The 20999-nt window shown below is 39.0% G+C and overlaps 1 protein-coding gene across 19 annotated transcripts in view; it reads left to right on the forward strand.

Moving 5' to 3' along the window:
* Positions 1–20999, forward strand: part of NCOA6 (nuclear receptor coactivator 6) — a 96341-nt gene that overhangs the window by 50692 nt on the left and 24650 nt on the right. For 10 of the 19 annotated variants that reach the window (XM_086332241.1, XM_086332245.1, XM_086332242.1 and 7 more), the window contains 6 exons: positions 3275–3397; positions 10706–10834; positions 11563–12420; positions 14465–14611; positions 17169–18285; positions 20853–20974. In XM_086332241.1, coding sequence (XP_086188367.1) covers positions 3275–3397; positions 10706–10834; positions 11563–12420; positions 14465–14611; positions 17169–18285; positions 20853–20974 — 2496 coding nt within the window. The remainder of the gene's footprint in view (positions 1–3274; positions 3398–10705; positions 10835–11562; positions 12421–14464; positions 14612–17168; positions 18286–20852; positions 20975–20999) is intronic. The other 9 variants (XM_086332257.1, XM_086332247.1, XM_086332256.1 and 6 more) reach the window with 2 other exon arrangements.

The following is a 20999-nucleotide window of genomic DNA, read 5'->3' on the forward strand; positions in this document are numbered from 1 at the left end:
GACTGAAGTGACTTAGCAGTAGCATGCCCACCTGGAGGGCAGCCCCACCAGCTCAAAGCTCCATTGCATCTGCATTCTCTCCCAGCTTTAACCAGGCATTTCCACTCTAGTGTTCGGGTGTGTTGCCTACACCAATTTTTGTTTTCATTAGAGCTCTAGTTACAAAGTCGCATGGGTTTTGAGTTTGCCTCAACAGTGTTTCTCCCATGAAACCTATTATTTTCAGTGTGAGATTTTTGTGGACCGTGAGGTTTTCCTGGAATGCAATTGTCATATGGAAAAACTCCTATGATTCTTTGTAAGGTTATGATAAGATGACTTTTCATCATGTAGTCAGTAAATAGCTAATGAGTGCCTGTTATGTACACCAGGTACTGTTCAGTGTTTAAAGGATATAATTAAGGTGGCCATAAAATTTATCTTTTAAATTAGGAAATGAAAATAAATAGAGTTACTATGAATAACTATTAATAACTATCCTGGGAGAACAGATATAACGGGGAGTGTGTGTACGTGCTCAGTCATGTCTGACTTTTTGCGACCCCATGGACTGTAGGCTCCTCTGTCCATGGGATTTTCTAGGCAAGAATACTAGAGCGGGTTGCCATTTCCTACTCCAGAGGATCTTCCCGACCGAATGATCGAGCCCATGTCTCTTGCATTCCTGCATCAGCAGCTAGATTCTTAACCACTAGTGCTACCTCAGAAGCCCATAAAGGAGAGGCAGACAAGAAAATAAGTGAATGAATAACTACATGGAATGTGCTCTGAAGAAGTAACAAGATGTTTTGATAAGGGTGACCTGACCTTGGAAAAAATGATTGGAGAAGACTTTTGGGGCTTGTGACACTTAATCTTAAACGGATAATTGAGAAGATGGTTTATGTGAGGAGTGCAGGAGAACTGCTCTAGGCAGAGAGAACAACTTGTACAAAGGCCTTAAGGTGAAAAGTGGGTTTGTGTGCCTAAGAAAGTAAAAAATCCCACTGAGCCTGAGTCCTTGTTATTGAAAGAGAGACTAGTTTGAATTGAGATTAGAGAGACTGGCAAGGACCACATCTGAGCTGTTAGTAACAGCCACAAGCCACTTTTATGATCTGTTGTCCATTTCAAAAACAAAAGTTCTTCCACCTAGAATGTCTTCACAAATTTAGTATGTTAATAGTTCTTTCCCTTTGGTGGAAACCCTCAAGATCTGTATTCTTTTTCTCTTTTATTCCTAACTCCCATAGGCAATTTAGAACATTGTATAGCCCCTGGCGATTGGTCACTTATTGTTAGGATATTTGTTCCCTATTACCAAGCTATCTGCCTGGTCACAATAGTTAATATTTTATCTGTTTATCTAGCTGACCTATATCGTGACAAGACAGAAAACTGCTGTGCCTTCATTGGCTTCATTCTTTGTCATCTTCTCCTAAAACAGTAAGGAGCATGGTGAATGCAGCCTTTCAAATCCTCAACCACAGGCTAGCTATACTTTTTTCTGTCCACAAGGTGGTGCTGTCTACCAGAGTAAGAATAGTCAAAATTTGGGTTTAAGCTCAGGAAGCATCCCAAAACTTGTTTCAGAGGTCTTTTTATTAAGTGAGGTTTAAATTGCCCCTAACTCTAGTAGTTAACTCCAGCGGGAAAGGAAAAGCATGTGATCTTAAAGGAGCACAAAGGGCTTACAGGGAGTCTGCTCCTTAAAGTGAATAGTGGTTATGTGAGGTTTGCGTTGTAATTATTCTTTGAACTGAATTTGTTTCATACATTCTTCTAGGTACATGATATTTACTAAAAAATAAATTTCATCATGTCATTCTAATTTTTAAAAAAATAAAATAAATTACCTCTAACTTTCAGATCAGATCAGATCAGATCAGTCGCTCAGTCGTGTCCGACCCTTTGCGACCCCATGAATCGCAGCACACCAGGCCTCCCTGTCCATCACCAGCTCCCGGAGTTCATTCAGACTCACGTCCATCGAGTCAGTGATGCCATCCAGCCATCTCATCCTCTGTCGTCCCCTTCTCCTCTTGCCCCCAATCCCTCCCAGCATCAGAGTCTTTTCCAATGAGTCAGCTTTTCGTATGAGGTGGCCAAAGTACTGGAGTTTCAGCTTTAGCATCATTCCTTCCAAAGAAATCCCAGGGCTGATCTCCTTCAGAATGGACTGGTTGGATCTCCTTGCAGTCCAAGGGACTCTCAAGAGTCTTCTCCCAACACCACACTTCAAAAGCATCAACTCTTCGGCGCTCAGCCTTCTTCACAGTCCAACTCTCACATCCATACATGACCACAGGAAAAACCATAGCCTTGACTAGACGAACCTTTGTTGGCAAAATAATGTCTCTGCTTTTCAATATGCTGTCTAGGTTGGTCATAACTTTCCTTCCAAGGAGTAAGCGTCTTTTAATTTCATGGCTGCAGTCACCATCTGCAGTGATTTTGGAGCCCAGAAAAATAAAGTCTGACACTGTTTCCACTGTTTGCCTATCTATTTCCCATGAAGTGGTGGGACCGGATGCCATGATCTTTGTTTTCTGAATGTTGAGCTTTAAGCCAACTTTTTCACTCTCCACTTTCACTTTCATCAAGAAGCTTTTTAGTTCCTCTTCACTAGAGTCTACTCAATTGGAACACTTAGTGACATTACCAACCAGGCTATTGTGAGGTTCAAATAAGATACAGTTTCTTAAGCATTAAAATCCCTATACAAATGTTGCTGTTATCATATCTCAGAGGTAGATTAGTAGCCAGGGTATATGCTCTTCATTTCATGAGTTTCTCCTCTGCATATCTCTTTATATTGCAGTTGTTGAAAGGAAAATGGTATTTTACTTACAAATATCACAGTGTCCCCATGCCATTGTATGTTCTTTCTGTGTTAGACCTACTCATATTTCTAATTTCTGATCATAAATTCTCAAAAAGTAATCCAGGATTTGAGACTTTCTGAGAATATTTTCTTCCTACATACATATAAGATGAGTTGATTGAAAATAAATATTCAGCCTTCCAAGCTTCCGCTGACACCATACATCATTAATGATTGTCCATCTACTGTATTGTGAGAATTAGTTATGTTCTTCTTGTGCTTCATGTAAGTGAACGTGCTCAGGTGAGGTTGAAAAGAGGCCTGTATAGTATTGACTCACCCTTTTTGTGGTGGTAAACTTAGCATAATTCTTTAAAAACACATAAAACTAAAGCTCTTGTATATCTGTTTTTCAACAAAATTTACATCTTATTCTGATGATTTCCTTTTAAACCTGACTATCATTTTCAGGGGAAGGTGCTATCAACCTGGCTTTGGCTCAGAACCGGAGCCAAGATGTGAGAATGAATGGACCCATGGGAGCTGGAAGTTCAGTTAGGATGGAAGCGGGATTTCCCATGGCAGGCGGTCCAGGTGAGATCTCCCACTCAGTTGTATGACATTTGACCAGTTTCCTTTTTTTGGCTTTATTTGCTAATGTATGATCGTTTGAGTCCTGCAAGATAGGTGGGGGTTCCTAACACATTTCTGTTGATTGGTTCAGGAAAACAAGACATGAATGTAGACTCTTAGGAGACTAGAATCACAGAGCATGGAGCATATATAGTCTTTGCGATGTTTGGGGCTCATACTTAAAGGTAGATGAGCCCTGAGCCATGCAGGAAACATTTATTGAGTTCTCATTGTATGATGGGACCTATGCTAAGTGTTGCAAGTAGAACTGAATAAAACATCTTTTATCCTCAGGGTGTTTATAGCATCACATAGCCTTCTATGTTATGAAAGAGAAAGAGTCACCTTTCTCTGTGACTGAGAATCCAGGAGTTTGTGCAGGCTTAGGTGGAATCTGTAGAAGTATGTGGGAGAGTATGTGTTTTTATGTATTTAGAATTTGAGAGAGTTACAAATTAATTTGCTACCTTTGTAACTTTCTGTGAGTCACAGAAAGTTAGAATTGAGTTGGTACTCTCATTTTAAGCTGAGGAAACTATGGAGTTCACAGAAAGGAAGCAGTTTGCCCATGGTCAAGTAGCAGTGGGCAAATCTGACTCCCGAGGTCAGTGCTATTTTCACTGCACTAGAGAAGGCAGTGGCACCGCACTCCGGTACTCTTGCCTGGAAAATCCCATGGGTGGAGGAGCCTGGAAGGCTGCAGTCCATGGGGTCGCTGAGGGTCAGACACAACTGAGCAACTTCACTTTCACTTTTCACTTTCATGCATTGGAGAAGGAAATGGCAACCCACTCCAGTGTTCTTGCCTGGAGAGTCCCACGGACGGGGGAGCCTGGTGGACTGCCGTCTATGGGGTCACACAGAGTCGGACACGACTAAAGTGACTTAGCAGCAGCAGCTTTCAGATTTTTTTTCTGCTGTAGGAACTTTTATTCAAATAAGCCAGAAAAGCACAGCTGCTGTGACTGAAGGAGAATCTAAGTACGTGAAATTATACCCGATCATTCACTTCCAGCCTACCACAGTAGCTCTTGAAGAAATGCAGCAGAATAGAGAAGCTCAGTTTATAAAGCCATTTTTTTCTAAACTGTAGCAGAAGACTTGGCCATGGAGAACTGGAACTAGGCTTTTATGCTGGCACTGCCACTTAGTGTTTACCTCAGGCGAGTCACTGTACCTCTCCATGCATCAGTTTCTTCACTGAGATAATAGTCCCTATAATCTTTTGAGCTCTTGCTTGAAGATGGATGAGCCCTGAGCAGTGCAGCAGACCTTCACTGAGTTCCTGTTGTGTGTCAGGACCTGTGTTGTTGGGCTGTTTTGGAGTACTGTATAGCAAATGGAAAATACCCAACCTGGAACCTATAGTAGGGAGTTAAATTTAGTTCTCTGAAGAAGTCTGAGCATTTGGTGTTAAGGCAGCTTGATGAAAGATTATAGGTAACACTGTTGCCTGTATTGAAGAGCCAGAAGAGTGAGCAGAGTATAGCCAAGTTGCATATAGTTAGTGCAAGAAAGATCAGACCTAGGATGAGACTCAGGAAATCTGGGTTCTAATCTCAACTTCTGGTCAGATGTCTTAATAGTTACTGGCCTTAGTTACCTGTAAACATATTTATGTCTAAGAAACAATATTACAGATCCCTTCCAACCTTAAAATGTTAAGACTCCATTAAGCCAACGTCAGCACACTAATTGCAGGCTCTCCTAGTATCTGGCAAACAGCAGGCATATTTACTAAGTATCTCTGAAAAGTGAGTGTAAATTTTAGTGATGTATGTAATTCATTATCAATATAGGAAACTTAAAATCTTTAGGTTGAAATTAGATTGGTGTTTAATGAAGGACACTGTGGTAAAATATAAAGCTTCAAGAATAATCAATTAGTAATGATCTGTAGTCACAGTAATATTTTAACACCTAGATACTTTTTTTACTGCCAAGTATACTTAAAATAAGAATGTTTTTTCTCTGTCTTCCGTTGGGACAGTGGATGCAAACAAAATTTAATATTTAAACAAATTTTTCTAGGGAAAGAGACCTTAACTAACCTTTAAAACTATAATAAATAATTTTAGAATTGTGTATCTAGAATGTCTTAGACTAAATTATTCTTAACACTACTTTATTCTCTTTGCATTGGCAACAGAAACTTGACTGATAAGCAGGAGTCTTTTGAAATGAAAACAAAATCCATAGCCAGTTTTTTTTTCATAGCTTCATAGAATCCCAAGATTAGTGAGGTACCATAGTAGTCATTTAGTCATGTGTCGTTACTGATGTTTTGAATCGATAATTCTTTCCTATGGGGAGCTGTCCTGTGCCTTGTAGGATGTCCAGCAGCATCCCTCACCTCTGCCTATCAGGGGCCAGTAGCACCATCACACCTTCCTCCTGGTTGTTCCAACAAACTATCTCCAGACCTTTCCAGATATCCCTTAGGGGACAACATTGCCCCCAGTTGTGAAGCATGATTCTAGTCATGCTTCCCACATAGTGCTAGAATGTATTCTACAGTATCCCTCCTGAGTATGTTAGCCAGCATGTGCTTAAGCATTTCTGGGGATAGGAAGCTGATTGTAGACTAAAAAAACCTATTTCTTTTTATTTCCTAAGAACTTTCTTACTATCCGATTACCGTCTTTGGAAAGTGGGGTGGGGTTCCAAAGAAACAAATCCATTTTTAACAGGTAAACATTTGCCTAACTGCCCTATCTCAGCTACAGAACATCTGAAAATTAAATAGAACATTTAATGCACAGATGAGCTTGTAAGACAATATGGAAAAATCCTCAGGGCAAGAACAAAGAAGAACATTTAAATAACAGTGAACACGTGAAGGGAGAAGGAAATGGTAACCCACTCCAGTATTCTTGCCTGGAGAATCCCAGGGACAGAGGAGCCTGATGAGCTGCCGTCTCTAGGGTCACACAGAGTCGGACACGACTGATGCGACTTAGCAGCAGCAGCAGAACACCTGAGGAGATGCTGCAGGAGCCAAGGGATTTGAGTTTTAATGGCTAAGAGGGATAAAATAGGAGGCCTTGCCTTGGGTTCACATAAAGAAGGAAGTTAGAATTCAGAATCCTTCATGAAGCCAATAGTTTGAGTAAAAGGTAAATAAGAAAAAGTTTCACTTTTTGGCACAGGAGGCTGAAGGCAAAACTTGTCTCTCTTGGTCTGGGCTCCAGTTGAGTGTGGGAAAGGGTGGTTATAGAATTGCCTTCTCTATCCTCATACATGTTGGACATGTGTCATTGAAATGACCCAGAAACAGCAAAGCTGTTAGTAAGTGGTTCTAAAGTGGTAATAACCACTGAAGCTCTCACCCCAAACCATTGCAGATTTCTCATACTTAAGCTGCCAGTTATAAACGAGCTTATTCTCTGAATTTATAAAATTTAAGATTAGACCCTCTTTCCAGAATTCTAGGTAATAGGAATATCAGCATGTTTAAAATAATGAAAATTCTAAGAAGAGAACAAGACACTATCAAAACACAAAGAGAATTTAGGGGGGAAATAGAATCTACAGAAATTTTAAAATTATTTAAGTGAATAACTTATTCAGCCAATTAGAGACAGCTGAATTGGAAGGTGAATTTGAAAAAATTACCCAGAATGCAACAGACAATAAATAAATAGATGGAAATATGAAAGAGGTCAAGAGAAGTGAAGGATAAAATGAAAAAGCTTAATATATATCCCTGAAAAGAGTTCCAGAGGAAGATAAGGAAATTGAGGACTGACAATAGTAAGAGAATGGCTGAAATTTTTCCAGAATTGATGAAAGACATGAGTCCTCAGATTCAGAAGTCCAATAATTCTGAGCCCTACAAAAAAAAAAATAAATTCACATCTAGACACAAAATTGTAAAACTGCAGAGCAGAAAAACAGAGAGAATGTTAAAAGCAATTCAAAATAAAGCACCAGTGATTTACAAAGGGAAGATTATCAGACCCACAGCTAATTTCTCAGTGACAACATTGACGCCATGAAACATGAGGATAATATTTTCAAAGTGATGGGAAAATTAACAGCCTAGAATTTTACAAAAGCTATAGTATCAAGAGTAGTGTGAATTAAAGACCTTTTTAAAGAGACTAAGAGAATTTACCATTAACAGACCCTTGCTAATTGAACTGCTCAAGGATGTACTTCAGGAAGAAGAAAATTGAACCTAAGATGGAAGAAATAAGAGCTAAGAAGGAATGGTGAGCTAAATAATTGGTAAACATTGGGTAAATGTAAATAAACATTAACTTAGTAATAATGATGATCATACATGGCCTTTACATATGTCTGTTGACATTTTTAAAATATCACTAAAATAATAGAAATAGAAGGTATAATTTCTAAACTAGTAGCGGAGGGGTTGAAAAGAAGGACATGATGAAAAAAAAGTCCAATAAAATTCAGGAGAAGTAGGAAAACAGCACAGGAAAAAAAGAATAAAAAAACAGTGATATCATAAAATGATAAAATATACCAGTAATTAACAATAAATGCAAGTGAGATTATAAGCACTGATAGAAAGTGATTAATCAGATTGAGCAATTCAGATTTAGCTATGTACTCTTAGAGGGATCATATAAAACATAAGGTCTCAGTTCATAGTTAAAAGGATACAAGAATATAGAGAATCCAGGTGAATATTAACCAAGAAAAAGGAGTATGACAATATTTTTATCAGATAAAAAACATTACTAGAGATAAAAAGGATGACTGTGTAATATAAAAGGAAAAATCCAGGAAGATAACTAAACTTTTGTATTTTTAATAAACTAGCTTCAAATATGTGAAGTAAAAATGGCCTGGGTTCATGTAGATAGCAAATCTTAAGGAAGAATCTTACACACCTCCAATAGTAATTGATGGATTGAACAAAAATTAGTAAGGATAAAGAAAGCTCAAATAATATAATTTAAATAGTTTGAGATAATGGACATATTTAGAAACTGTATTAATAATTCAAGAATTCTTAATCTTTTCATGAATGACATTTGTATAAACTGATTATGTTATTCCAAAAGCAAGTTTCACTAAATACCAAATACAGGTATCACACAGATCATTTTCTCTGATCATAGTGCAGTTAAGTCAGTGGCCAAAAAGAAGAAAAAACTAAAATACCCCATATTTTTAGAAGTTTTAAAATGTATTCTAAATACCCAGTGATTTTTTTCTAAAAAGCATTCAAGATGGACATTAGAAAATATTTAGAAGGAAATAAGGAGAATAGGTTCAGCAGGTTTAGAATCTGCCTGCAATGCAGGAGATGGCAGGTTTGATCCCTGGGTCAGGAAGATCCCCTGGAGGAAGAAATGGCAACCTACTCCAGTATTCTTGCCTAGAAAATTTCATGGACAGAGGAGCCTGGCAGGCTACAGTCCATGGGGTCACAAAGGGTCAGACACAACTGAGCACATAACATGGCAATGAAAATAGTACATATTGTGAGATGTAGACTAGAAAATTTGACTCCTCAGATATTTAGAGCAGACCTTATACTAGAGCTGTCTGAAAATTAAAAGACTCAAGTGTCTGACATAAGAATGAGAAAAATAACAGCAAAGTAATAATTTAGGAGGAAGGAAATAATAAAGGTAAGAGCAGAAAAAATGGCAACCCACTCCAGTACTCTTGCCTGGAGAATCCCATGGACGGAGGAGCCTGGTAGGCTACAGTCCACGGGGTCGCAAAGAGTCAGACACGACTTAGTGACTTCACTTTCACTTTTATGAATTAAAAAACCTAATGGAACGGAGCAGCAAAACCAAAAGATGTTTCTCTGAAAAGACAACTAAAATTATTGATCCTAGTAAGACAAATAAGAGAGAGAGGCATGAGCGGTATAAAGAATGAAAAAAAAGTGTACACTTTAAAGGGTGTATTTTATTATGGTATGTGAATTATATCTCAGTTTTTAGAAAGAATGGGAAAAATATTCTATGAATAACTTTATGCTAATAAATTTGAAAGCATTGGCAAATTAACAAGTTTCTTGAAAGTATAATTTAACTGAAACTGACTTAGTAAGACATATCAAATGAAAAATCTACAACTACTTAAGAAATAAAATAATCTGTCTCCCTGTGAATCAACTAGTATAACCACAGGCTCAGATGATTTTACAGGTGAATTTTACTAAATATTTAAAGAACAGATACACATATTCTTTCAGAGCATAGAAAAAGAGAAAAGATGCTTTCAAACTCACTTCAAAATTGTTATCATCGTGATGCTAAAATTAGGACGAGAGCAGAGGATAATTTTAAGTTGTTTTCACTTATAAAGGTAGATGCTATTAATAAATCCTAGAAAATCTAATAGTATCAGAAGTTAGCAAGATGTGAATCAAGAGTTCTCAAACTGCTAGTGAAAGTATAAATTGGTATAACCGCTTTTGAGTGCAGTTTACCAATATCTAGATGCTTAAAGGCAATGGCACCCCACTCCAGTACTCTTGCCTGGAAAATCCCATGGACGGAGGAGCCTGGTGGGCTGCAGTCCATGGGGTCGCTAAGAGTTGGACACGACCGAGCGACTTCCCTTTCACTTTTCACTTTCATGCATTGGAGAAGGAAATGGCAACCCACTCCAGTGTTCTTGCCTGGAGAATCCCAGGGACAGGGGAGCCTGGTGGGCTGCCGTCTATGGGGTCGCACAGAGTCAGACACGACTGAATCGACTTAGCAGCAGCAGCAGCAACATACTTTAAAACCTATCGATTTTAAGTATGTAGTCTAAAGAGACTCTTACATGTCTATGGAATACAGGACAAATACATGCCATTGCAGAATTCTAAGGATGAAAAAGTTACTGTTCATCAGCAGGCGAATGGATATATTGACTCCATAAAATGGGGCACTATTATAGTCAGGATGGGTGAATCTCAAAAAAATAGTATTAAGTCAAAAGGAAAATTGAACAATACATATCAAACGGTGTCAATTATACAAAGATTAAAAGCATTCAAAAAATATATTTCAGTTTATATATGTAGAAAAGATAAAAACTTGAAACTGTTAATCCCAGATGTAAGATAAGAAAGAGGGAATGGAATGAGATTGGGAAGGAGTAGGAGGCTTCTTATATATATTTGTATATATATATGAAGCAGGCAGGATAGAGTGTTTACATTTAAATAAGGTAGACGGTGGTATAAAAATTTTCTATACCTTTTTACATCTTTGAAATATTTCATTAAAAACAAACATTGTGTCAATTCCAGTACTCTATTCTAGAGATTTTTTTTTTTTTCTCTAGGATTAATAAGGATGACCAGCCCTGCCACTGTTATGATACCCCAGGGTGGAAACGTGTCATCTTCCATGATGGCACCAGGCCCCAATTCAGAACTGCAGCCCAGGACTCCTCGCCCTGCTTCTCAGTCAGGTATTGACCTCCAACCTTTGAGAATTGAAGAGGCTGCACTCCCCGCACAGAGCATCATAGAATTCAGCTCTCTCTCTGATGCCAGATTTCTAACTGCCCAGCTTAAAGGCTGTTTTCTATATAAAATCTGCCCTAGTTTCTTCAAGCTGGAAGTCATTATTTCCTTTTCAAAATTTCTTCTCAGAGTTTCTCACTATTCTTATCAGTTATACCCCAACATTCCTAAAAATGTATTCCATGGCCTACTTAATCCTGCTCCTCCATAACCAAGAATTCTGTAGTGAAGTAAATTTGGTTAATGAGTCCTACTAGATCCTCCCTCCCAGAGATCCTAAAGTAACATGTTGGAAGCACTGAAAGTCCTAGAGTGAAGAAACCTGTCTAAGGCTGTTAGGTCCAGTGTCTCCCAAACCTTGATTGACTTTATTTTTTGTTTTGTTTTCTTCTAATACTAATGAACATAGTTCCTCAGAATATGCTTTGGAGAATACGGCTCTGCATAGTTTGCCTGGCTCTTACATCCACTTTAGAATCATACGCTCTTTATAGACAAGATTCAGTCTTTCTCTCATCTCAATAGTTGTTTTGCATTATAGTAAATGCTCACAAACATTAAATGATACCAGAAGATTTTACTCTGTTTTTGCAGAATTGCCAAGACTCTAGGATTGCTCTAGAATCTAGGTTGCAGTAAGTTAATTATTGCTTTGTTGACTATCTTTAAACAGATGCAATGGATCCACTCCTCTCTGGGCTCCATATACAGCAACAAAGTCATCCCTCAGGATCTTTAGCGCCCCCGCACCACCCAATGCAGCCCGTCCCTGTGAACAGACAAATAAACCCAGCCAGTTTTCCCCAGCTGCAACAGCAGCAGCAGCAGCAACAGCAGCAGCAGCAACAGCAGCAACAGCTGCAGGCAAGACCCCCACAGCAACATCAGCAGCAACAGCCACAGGGCATTCGACCCCAGTTTACTGCCCCAACTCAGGTGCCTGTTCCTCCAGGCTGGAACCAGCTGCCTTCCGGAGCCCTTCAGCCTCCTCCAGCCCAGAGTTCTCTGGGCACAATGACTGCAAATCAAGGGTGGAAGAAGGCTCCCTTGCCTGGCCCAATGCAACAGCAACTCCAGGCAAGACCATCCTTAGCCACGGTACAGACACCTTCCCACCCTCCCCCTCCATATCCCTTTGGCAGCCAGCAAGCTTCACAAGCCCATACAAACTTTCCTCAGATGAGCAACCCAGGCCAGTTCACAGCTCCTCAGATGAAGAGTTTGCAGGGAGGGCCCTCTAGGGTCCCGACCCCCCTGCAGCAGCCCCACCTCACCAACAAGTCTCCTGCCTCTTCACCCTCCTCCTTCCAGCAGGGATCCCCTGCTTCCTCCCCAACGGTTAACCAAACTCAGCAGCAGATGGGACCAAGGCCACCTCAAAATAACCCACTTCCCCAGGGATTTCAGCAGCCCGTCAGCTCTCCGGGTCGGAATCCTATGGTTCAACAGGGAAACGTGCCACCTAACTTCATGGTGATGCAGCAGCAACCACCAAATCAGGGGCCACAGAGTTTACATCCAGGCCTAGGAGGTGAGGAACACTGGAGCTATTTGTGTTGGTAAATTGACTGGAGCTAGATCTTAGTAGCACTTCAATTTTTAGAGTTAAAGGAGGGAGTGAAACGAGGATGTAACTATTTGGTTTTGTGAATATAGTGATGACACTTGATATGACTTAGTTAACTTGATACATTATGCAGCATCTTACTGGTTATGTTTAAGCTAGTCCTCTGGATAAAAACGCAGGTAAAATTCAATGTAGATATATGTTCATTTTGTTTTTCAAAATATTTTTGCCTGATCTTGTACTAGTAAATTAAGGCGTCCGGAAGAATCATGGTTTTATTAACAACTTAAGCTGCTCCACTGTTGAAAAAATTAAGGTTATGCAGTAGAGCAAAAATGAAAAGATAAGTGTAGGGTTTTGTTGGGGAAATGGCCCTTGTGGTTTTCAATTTTGATAATCCTAGTTAGCAAAAATATTATTAGCATGGTGTTTGTTAAATTTGCTTAAAGTATTAAAGGGGAGTAAGTTCATAAATCATTGACTTTTACAGTTTTATAATGCCAATGCCTGCTCCTTAGAGAGGGAATTCCACCAGTTATACCTAAAGGAGATTTATTTATTTATTTTGTAAGGTGCCTCTTGTATGAAGAAAAAGCAATGGAGCTTAATGTGTGAGAGGTAAAACGATTACAGTAAAACTTATCCATCTCCATGTTTATTATTTATTCTTATTAATCATTGATCTAGTGCACATGAATGTGCTTGGAGCTTTTCAGTAAGGTATAGAGAGTGTAATACTGTCACCTGATAAACATACCCCCCACCAAAAGACACCCATTGCCAATCCAGAAAAAAAACCCTTACATCTTTAGTGCAACATAGCAAAGGCATGTTCCCATGATTTCTGGTAAAATTAAATCGCTCATCAGTCTTTTCACTCTCTTGTAATTACTTTTACTGACATGCAGGCTGTAATATTTGAATACTAAGAAGTTTTGAGAAAATGCAAGAATGTTTTGGCTCCAAACTTCACTGTTCTGGGCATCTAGCCTTGGATCAGTGGGGGCTGGGTAGTCCCTCCTGCAAATGTGATTACTGATATAATTACAATGGAAGCATGCAAATGGGGACTTGTCACTGCTAAAGAAAGGACAAATGCATATTTGTCTACAGAGCGTTTTTCAGGACATTGAAAATTTTGCCCTTAAATAAATGGACTAATTCAAGTGAGCTTAGGTCTTGATGCTTTCATAGAGCAAATTATGTGCTCACCTAGGTGATCTGGCCACATCCAGGCCTGTGTTATAAACAGTGAATGGGTTCTGAGATTCTTCTTATTACAGATTGGTTTTCTGAAATTAAACCTTCCTATAAAAGAAAATATTACTTTAGTAAGATTCCATTAGAGCACAGTTTTTGGTACCATAGCTGTCAGAATTTCAGCAAACCTTTTTGAGAGGAAGGTGTAATGATAAATTTAATATAACCTCACTTTGATGCTCCTATAAATTGTTGCTGATCTCTTGTCTCTTCCAAAGAGACCAGCACAATACAGGGGAGAAATTTTTCCACAAAGAAAATTGTCATCTATTCCCTCAATGGAAAAAAAAAAATCACCTATCTACGCTTAATATCAGGACCCAGGTCTTTGTTTTATAGTATTTCTGATCAGTTTGTTTGAATATTGAGAGAATTTAGCGTATTCCTTTGGTACCTATGTTAAAGTATGTAAAGGTTTGGGGGTCCATTGTATTACAGAAAAGTGAGCCCTAAACCTTGCTGTGACGTGGCCTCAGATCACATTTAGGGAGCAGATTGCCATCTTTTCCTTGGCATGTTCAAAGTGTAAATTTTTTAGTATTTCTTTTTCATTTTGACAATGCTCATGTAAGAGATTGTGTTGATTTTTTTAACCATCTTTCCCAACCTTGTTAAAGATCCTACCAGTGTGACAGAGAGAGCTAAGCCAGTGGAGACTTCATGCAGCTCATCCTTCCTTATTCATTCCACATCTAAGCAAGAGTATAAATTTGCTAGGTAACTGCCTTACTCGTTGTTTTCTATTAAGGAATGCCTAAACGCCTCCCACCTGGCTTCTCAGCAGGACAGGCCAATCCGAACTTTATGCAAGGTCAGGTGCCTTCGACCACAGCAACTACCCCTGGGAATTCAGGAGCCCCTCAGCTGCAAGCGAATCAAAATGTCCAGCATGCAGGTTTGTTTTCTATGACTTATTCAGCCAGCATTTATTGAACATTGTGTGGTAGGTAGACAACAAGGATATACAGAGAAATGTAAGCCTTGATCCTTCCGCTTCATTTCAGACCTGTAAATATTCTTTCAGGGCAATAACTATTATATTAGAAGTAGGTAAAATGTCTTGAAAAATCTAGAAACACCTAAAGAAAGGAGATAAACCTAGAGCTAGAGCTGAAGTCAGCATTTTTTTTTTCCTGAAAAGAACCAGGTAGTAAATATTTTAGGCTTCACAGGTTATATGTTCTCTGTTGCAGCTATCTAACTTTGCTGTTGTAGCACCAAAGTAGCCATAGACAGTACATAAAAGAATGGGCATGGCAATGTTCCACAATGCCTGTATGCTAATGCAAAACTATATTCCTGAGCTCTGAGTGAATTTGTGTCTGTTTACAAGCTGGCAGTGGGCCTTATTTGATCCATGGATCATAGGTTGCTGACACCTCAGTTAGTAAAAGGACAAAAGGTATTTCTGGCAAAGGAGATGGTAGGTACAAAGGCATGGAGGTACATGGCATTTTGAACAACTGCAGCATTTAAAATCTCTATAATTCATGTTAACATTGTATATGTTGAGTGTCTGAATTCTGGTTTACAAGGTGGTGTTTGAAGACCAGGTTTTATCAATACAGGTGTAATGCCAATAGTGTATTGTATATAAGAAATTTATATATAAATATATAAATTTAGGAGGGCATATTGTGTACAGCAGAATGGCTAGAAAATATTTGTAAGCAATATTGTATTAGCCGAGACTGCATGTATCTGGTTGCTGTTAGGTAGCACATGATTAATCCTCTTACCCTTTCTCATAGGGAGTTTGGATTGAGGTAGCACAAATACTTTCTGAGCTCCCATGCCCATTTGGAGTTAGTTTAGTTTTGTGGTTCCACTGTTAATTGTAAAGCACTAACAAAGGAGAAAAGTTCGAAACTTAAAAAGTTCAAACTACCTCTTGAAGGGCTAGAAAAATGTAGGGCAAACCATGACTTTCCCCACCTGCTAGTGCAAAACTGTAATTCCTGAGCTATGTAAATTCACATTGTATAGGAAGTTTTAAAACAGTAATAAAATCATTCATAATTCCTCCACATAAGCACAGCTGTTTTATATTTTTATATGGTGCCTTCCACATGCACTTACTCTTTTGATTTCTCCGTTTATCCCATCTAAGATAGCTCTACTCTTGTCTGTCGTTTCCTGTTCTCTTACTCTAGTTTATTTCTCTTATTAAGCTTTTACTTCTTCCTCTGAAAATACTTAGTCTGTTTGTTATTTTACTCTTGCCAACTAGACTCCATGGGATAAGGGATTTGGTCTGTCTTGCTTATTGATGTTACCTCAGTACCAGAAGTGCCTTGCACATATTAGGTACTCAATAGATGATTGTCAATTGAATGAATGTATACTGGAGTATTTAGTGTATGTAGTATATACAGTGGTCATGGAATTCAGTTTAAGGCTGGTCTGGAAGATCTTAGGATTCAGGAAAAATCTAGATTGTATGAACAAAGGACAGTTTGCCCCTTGCCTCCTGGCTGGAACATGGACTGGCTTGATAACTTCATTGTGGCTATCACTTTTTAGTCCTCATTTAAAAATGAAAAGGGTGGGGAGGAGATAAAATAAGCTAGAAGGTTATTCTGCAGAAAGGAAGAGAGAATATAAGCAGCTATAGGAAAATCCCAAAGACCTAACAGTAAGTATACACTGTGGCAAGCCAGGAAGTGTTCTTTGAATTGGAAATAATTAAGAAGACTAAAACATGTCCCATGTGGTCTACTAGGGACTGCCACAGGAGAGGGTCACTGAAGCTTTATCATCCTTTGTTGACTGTCCTCTGCCTGCAGCTTCTTAATTGTCTGTCAGTTAACTTCCACCAGAGGCTTGGCTTCCATATCAAGATGAAATAATTTTTACCACATTGGGGTGGAGGAGACCTATCTTTAGGAAGTATTAGCTGTTCTTTTCTTTAAAGTACAGCATCCAGATAACACATCCATAACCTTGGAGAGTCTTAATTATAGTTTCCCAAGGAGCATTGTTAAACGTCTTCTCAACTTTGCTGAGGTTTTCTTAAGAGGCTGCAGCACATTTTTTGTTTCCTGATTCATCTAAAGTAGAGCTTATTTCATTATCCCATAGCACTTTTCATTAATTTTCTTCATTTTAAGGTAGTTACAAGTTATTTTTAAATAATGAGATGCTGCCTTTCTCTTTGTTTAGTCTAAGAGAAAGAAAACTATATTGATCTGCAAAATGTTATCAAGTTACCAAATAGGAATAAAGAAAAGGTTTCTCTTTCTCTATTGTATGATCACTGAGAATGTATGCCACAGTCACAGCCTCATACTATAGAAAACTCACAGAAATGTGTTAAGCATAGCACATCTGTTTATGCTGATCACTGGATATGGGTGAGGGGTGTTTTTTTAATTAAGGTAATTTGAGAATCTTAATACCAACAAGATAATAGTATATTTTTCTGAAACTGTGCCCTTTTTTTTTTTTTTAAGGTGGTCAAGGAGCTGGTCCTCCTCAAAACCAGTTGCAGGTGTCCCACGGGCCACCAAATATGATGCAGCCCAGCCTCATGGGAATTCATGGCAACATGAACAGCCAACAGGCTGGTAGTTCTGGGGTTCCTCAGGTGAACCTGGGCAACATGCAAGGCCAGCCCCAGCAGGGCGCACCATCTCAACTGATGAGCATGCACCAGCAGATCGTGCCCGCCCAGGGCCAGATGGTCCAGCAACAGGGAACCTTGACCCCTCAGAACCCCATGATCCTTTCAAGGGCCCAGCTTATGCCACAGGGTCAGATGATGGTGAATCCTCAGAGCCAAAATCTTGGGCCCTCGCCCCAAAGGATGACCCCACCCAAGCAGATGCTTCCCCAGCAGGGCCCTCAAATGATGGCGCCACATAACCAGATGATGGGGCCTCAGGGGCAAGTTTTGCTCCAACAGAATCCAATGATAGAGCAGATCATGACCAATCAGATGCAGGGGAATAAGCAACAGTTTAACACTCAGAACCAATCTAATGTCATGCCGGGACCAGCACAGATAATGAGGGGACCAACGCCAAACTTGCAAGGAAACATGGTGCAGTTTACAGGACCGATGTCAGGACAGATGCTGCCACAGCAAGGGCCCGTGAACAACAGTCCGTCTCAGGTTATGGGGATGCAGGGGCAGGTCTTGCGGCCACCAGGGCCCAGCCCCCACATGGCCCAGCAGCATGGTGATCCTGCTACGACAGCAAATAATGATGTCAGCTTGTCTCAGATGATGCCAGATGTTAGCATGCAGCAAAGCAACATGGTCCCCCCCCACGTGCAGGCCATGCAGGGGAACAGTGCCTCGGGAAACCATTTCTCAGGCCATGGGATGCCCTTCAATGCGCCTTTCAATGGAGCACCCAATGGAAATCAGATGTCCTGTGGTCAGAATCCAGGCTTCCCAGTCAATAAGGATGTCACGCTGACAAGCCCGTTGTTGGTCAACTTGTTGCAGAGTGATATCTCTGCAGGCCATTTCGGGGTAAACAATAAGCAAAACAATACCAACGCAAATAAACCGAAGAAGAAGAAGCCCCCTCGGAAGAAGAAAAACAGTCAGCAGGATCTAAAGTAGGTTGTGATAGTCTTGTCTGAAATCTTACTCATTTATTTCTATGTGAACAACTTTTTTTGATGGAAATTTTTGAGCATGTATAAGAACAGTATAATGAAATTCCCCATGCTTAAGATTTTCAGCTTATAATCTGTCTTGCATTCATTCATGTTCTTCCCATTACCTCTTGATTATTTTAAAGCAAGTTCACTTTAAATATTTCAGTGTGTACCTCTAAAAGATAAAGACAGGTTTTTGGTTTTTGTTTTCTGTTTTTTATGACCACACAATATGATTAGCACACCTGGAAAAAACTAATGCTTCCTTCATATTCTCACATATTCAGACAGTGTCCAGATTTCCCTGATTATCTCAAAATAAATTTTTTTTTTTTTTACAATTTGTTCAAATAAGGAGCCAAACAAGTTTCATATATTGCAGTCAATTGATATATGTCTCTTAAGTCTGTAGTCTCAGAGGGGATTGCGCCATTCAGAGCCTGAGAAGTAGCCAGTGCTACCACACTACAACTCTACAAAGCATGTCAGGCTTACAATGACTGCTGGGGAACCAGAGAGGCTATATGTATTTTAGGAATGAAAACTGCTTATGGAGACTCCCTTCTGTCTCTCAAATTGAAACATTTTTTTGTGCAAGTGCCTTTCTTTTAAAGGCTCTTTATCATCCTTAGCAGCTTAAAACCTCATACTAAGATGATTAGACCTTTTTAATCAGTTACCCTTTTGGTAAAGGTGAGTCTTTTGCAAAACAGTGGGAAGGGCAATTAATTTATATTTCATTTCCTAAAGCTAAGTGTTAAGTCATATTTTTGGCTTTGATAAAATGATTCCTAAAGGAATATTGATTAAACTGGATTTTCTGCCTTTAATCACAAAACTGAAATCCAGAGACATTACCAGAAAATAATGACTAAGAAGTATAAAAGTGGGTTAATTCAAGTAAATTACTAGGATTATAGAAGAGAATAGGGGAGCTTTAGTTAATCAAACATAAATGTTTAAAATAAAACCATCTATTGGATTGGCCAAAAAGTTTGTTCGCGTTTGTCCATAACACCTGGAAAAAAACTGGATGAACTTTTTGGCCAACCCACTACCTTTCTCTCAGTCTTCTTACAGTATGCCTTTGGTTGTACTATAAAACTATATCATATTCACTTTCTTCTTGAATCTTATAAATCAAAAAATAATTGTATATTAGCAACCTGTATTTTTCCTGAATTCAAAATTAGTAAACTCTTTGGTTATCTGATTTTTCCAATAGCTCTTTCTAAGTTAAATTCTTTACTACTATCAATCTGTATGGGAATAGTATTTCTGTGGCAATATTTATTCCTCTCAGTAATCTAGGAGTAACACTGAAAGGTTCTTCAGTTGCCATTAGTATAGATTTTTGCTATCTGTACCAGCACTTAGGGAGTTGCTTACTTGTTACAGCTACAGATTGTGGGAAGGGCCTAGGACCTCTCCATTGATGTGGTCCTAGGTCCATTCCTAGGACCACATCAAGGCTTCTAGGAATGGAGACAGTAAGTTAAAAAGAAGAGTGCATGCTCCCAGCTCTACCACCAGCTTACCATGGAATCTTCAGCCTGTTTTCTTACACCTCTGTGGGCCTTTGTTTTGTTACCCAGTAACATGAGGTGGCTGGGCCTGAGATTTTTTTTTAGCAGTATAATTCTTTGAAAGTAAAGAATACTACAGGAATCCTTACCTGTAATTGAAGCAAGAGAAAGTCATTTAAGGAGCAAATCAATACAGGAATCTAGATGTGCTTAGGACCTGCTTCAGGTTCTAAATTCCCATGTCCTAGAGCTTTTAAAATGGATTTAAGGTAAGGTTTATGAAACTACAGAGTACAACGAGATAAAATACTGTCTAAAAGTGGGTGACTAATACCAGGGCAAAAACAAAATGAGGGCTGTGAGCCCTGGGTCTTTGAGAATGTGGGTGTTTCTTCATTTTTTTCCTTCTGTAATAAAATTGTAAGGTACACTTAGGTGAAAATGAAAGCATCCCAAAGCTGATGGGGATGTCTGTTAAATAGACATTCTGCAACAAAATTAATTAGCTTTGTTTTGGTATTCTCCAGCTTTCTTTGTTCTCTGACTACCATTTTCATTAGCCAGTCTACAATTTCTTGCAAGGTGTTATGGATTGTTGGAGCCACCGTTGCAATATTCACAAAAAAAGAAGTCTGGATTCCCTGGTTGAATTTGATAGCTACCCTAAAGATAGTGTGGTTTCATAGGAACAGTACAATGCTGATAACCCAAAATCAGGTCTTAATACATTGAATGGATGGATAATTAAATGAAAATCATTATACCAGAAGTTTGTAGAAAGCACCTCGAGTAAATAGCCTTTTATTAAGTGGATTTTAACATTTAATGAAATTGGCAGATTTTTTATGCCAAATATTGAATGTTTTATCAGACTAGAGAGATATAAATAATGCTAAGACTGATAATGCAGATGGATTTATTCAGACATAGGGGAGGGGTTAAACAGTTTTCATGTATAAACTGTACAACTTACTCTCAAACGTGTAATTTATTTTTTAGCACCCCAGATACTCGCCCAGCTGGTCTGGAGGAGGCTGATCAACAGCCATTGCCTGGAGAACAAGGAATTAACTTGGACAGCTCAGGCCCTAAACTGCCAGAATTTTCAAACCGACCACCAGGTGATAAAATGTTAGCTAAAGTTTG

This window comes from Bos grunniens, chromosome 13, assembly GCF_055505025.1.
Source record: "Bos grunniens cultivar Pamir isolate PY7600 chromosome 13, Bosgru_T2T1.0, whole genome shotgun sequence".
Lineage (NCBI taxonomy): Eukaryota > Metazoa > Chordata > Mammalia > Artiodactyla > Bovidae > Bos > Bos grunniens.